Source organism: Nanorana parkeri, unplaced genomic scaffold, assembly GCF_000935625.1.
Source record: "Nanorana parkeri isolate BGI_ZX_2015 unplaced genomic scaffold, ASM93562v1 scaffold2733, whole genome shotgun sequence".
NCBI lineage: Eukaryota > Metazoa > Chordata > Amphibia > Anura > Dicroglossidae > Nanorana > Nanorana parkeri.
This window is the reverse complement of record NW_017309001.1, coordinates 7630-10395: the sequence shown is the minus strand read 5'-3', so window position 1 is coordinate 10395 and position 2766 is coordinate 7630. Positions and strand designations below refer to the sequence as shown.

Below are 2766 nucleotides of genomic sequence, written 5' to 3'. Positions count from 1 at the left end.
GGGCCCCCCTTTGATGTCTTGTTTTTGTAGCTGCACCAGACCTGCCGGCCCCCCTGCGCCGCTCCTCCGCCGGCAAACATCAAATCGCCGCTTGTTATTCCCTTTGGCAGGTTTTCTTTTGTTTAATTTGTTCCCGGCGGAGATTCACGAGATGTTCTCTCACATCTGCGGTTTCGCTTTCTTGCGTCGGCGCGTCGCAGAAAGCTCGATGAGCGCCTCAGTCAGAGGCCCGTCTGTCATTTAACATGCTCGGAACTGGAGCGGCAGAACCTCGGACATTGCTTGCGGATGAACGGTCCGCTTATAGCCCCTCCCCCAAGAGTAAAAAAGTGTATAAAATCATAAAGTACAAGAAAGGTTCCTCTCGGACCTCCGACGTCATTGGTCCTTCTCCCCGGATCCTGGGAAACTCGAGGAACCCAATTCCCACGAGGAGCTCCCCTGCGAAGGTCGGGCCGGGAGGGTCCAGGGTGATGAACTTCTCCCGCGCTGTTCTGTCCTAACTTTTCTGCTGGCCGGGCCCAAGCAATGAATCCTGGGAAATAAAGGCGGAAGGTCACATGGTCCCTCATACCTGGAAGTACTGGGTGACCTGGCAGATGAATGGTGGACCAATGCCAAGCCGAGTATCCATATGCAATATTCAGACCGCACTGGCCTCCCACTGAAGCGCTCGTCAAGCTTTCTGCAGCACGCCTGGGCCGACATTGACCCTGACCAGAAGCACAGCACACTCGGCTGCTTTCCTTCCCTTCTAGGTCTCGCGGCGTCTCTGGCGGTATCCGCGCTCTGATGGTGGCGGCCTCAGTCTTGCAGGGCCCAGTGTATGTATAAGGGGGTAACGTCGCAGCACAGGGGTTAGAGCTGTCAGTGAGAGGTTCCCTTTAAATGACCATGTGCATGCTGCTGTGGGGTGATGTGTAGAGGGGAAGCAGGAGGTGTCACCGATGTGTAGAGGGGAAGCAGGAGGTGTCACCGATGTGTAGAGGGGAAGCAGGAGGTGTCACCGATGTGTAGAGGGGAAGCAGGAGGTGTCACCAATGTGTAGAGGGGAGGAAGCAGGAGGTGTCACCGATGTGTAGAGGGGAGGAAGCAGGAGGTGTCACCGATGTGTAGAGGGGAGGAAGCAGGAGGTGTCACCGATGTGTAGAGGGGAGGAAGCAGGAGGTGTCACCGATGTGTAGAGGGGAGGAAGCAGGAGGTGTCACCGATGTGTAGAGGGGAGGAAGCAGGAGGTGTCACCGATGTGTAGAGGGGAGGAAGCAGGAGGTGTCACCGATGTGTAGAGGGGAGGAAGCAGGAGGTGTCACCGATGTGTAGAGGGGAGGAAGCAGGAGGTGTCACCGATGTGTAGAGGGGAGGAAGCAGGAGGTGTCACCGATGTGTAGAGGGGAGGAAGCAGGAGGTGTCACCGATGTGTAGAGGGGAGGAAGCAGGAGGTGTCACCGATGTGTAGAGGGGAGGAAGCAGGAGGTGTCACCGATGTGTAGAGGGGAGGAAGCAGGAGGTGTCACCGATGTGTAGAGGGGAGGAAGCAGGAGGTGTCACCGATGTGTAGAGGGGAGGAAGCAGGAGGTGTCACCGATGTGTAGAGGGGAGGAAGCAGGAGGTGTCACCGATGTGTAGAGGGGAGGAAGCAGGAGGTGTCACCGATGTGTAGAGGGGAGGAAGCAGGAGGTGTCACCGATGTGTAGAGGGGAGGAAGCAGGAGGTGTCACCGATGTGTAGAGGGGAGGAAGCAGGAGGTGTCACCGATGTGTAGAGGGGAGGAAGCAGGAGGTGTCACCGATGTGTAGAGGGGAGGAAGCAGGAGGTGTCACCGCAGCTACAATGACTGGCCGGAAGTTCGGGATCAGGTGATCGGGGGTATGGGACGTCTATAGATTATAGATGAGGTGATCGGGGGTATTGGGACGTCTGTAGATTATAGATGAGGTGATCGGGGGTATTGGGACGTCTATAGATTATAGCGGAGGGGCTCTTGGCTTCCCTTGTTGTCCCGGTGCATTGTGGGAGAGGAAAGGAATGTTGTGACCCCGAGATCTCCTCTCTCCTTCAGGTGCCCAATCTGTGTGAAGACCTCCTGTCCTCCGTGGATCAGCCTCTAAAGATTGCTCGGGACAAGGTGGTGGGGAAGGACTATTTACTGTGCGACTACAACAGAGATGGCGATTCCTACAGGTATGTGGTGAGAGGGCGGTGATGTCACTCCTGTAGTATATATCTGGAGGGCGGTGATGTCACTCCTGTAGTATATATCTGGAGGGCGGTGATGTCACTCCTGTAGTATATATCTGGAGGGCGGTGATGTCACTCCTGTGTGATATATCTGCAGAGATGTTGTTGCTTTATATTAGAACCTCTTTGCAGTTATCTGATCCGGGTCCGCCAGCTTGCGGCGGGTCTCCAGGAAGTGGCGGTCTGTCCGGTTGCTATGGGTCGCAGTCTTGTTTTCGGTGCTGGCAGCGCACATTAATATGAGCAATAAAAATCCGATCCGTTCATTGTGAGCTCATCACTCCCCCACATCCCATCACCCCGCTACGTAATGTGCTCCGAGTGCCGAGACAAAACGGATCGCTGGGGACGTGCAGATCACAATCCTCTCCCCCAAACATCACCGAAAATCCGGGCAGGAAGTGCGACCCGCCATTGTCATCACCTCGAATGATCTCTAACCGCATTCCTCCTCCTTCCATCCTCCCAGGTCACCGTGGAGCAATAAGTACGATCCGCCCCTGGAAGATGGAGCCATGCCGTCCGCTC

The 2766-nt window shown here is 55.7% G+C and overlaps 1 protein-coding gene across 1 annotated transcript in view; it reads left to right on the top strand.

Moving 5' to 3' along the window:
* The window catches only part of CAPZB (capping actin protein of muscle Z-line beta subunit), a 38381-nt gene that overhangs the window by 28402 nt on the left and 7213 nt on the right, over positions 1–2766 (top strand). Inside the window, exons 3-4 of the mRNA XM_018574091.1 lie at positions 2060–2181; positions 2708–2762. Coding sequence (XP_018429593.1) covers positions 2060–2181; positions 2708–2762 — 177 coding nt within the window. The remainder of the gene's footprint in view (positions 1–2059; positions 2182–2707; positions 2763–2766) is intronic.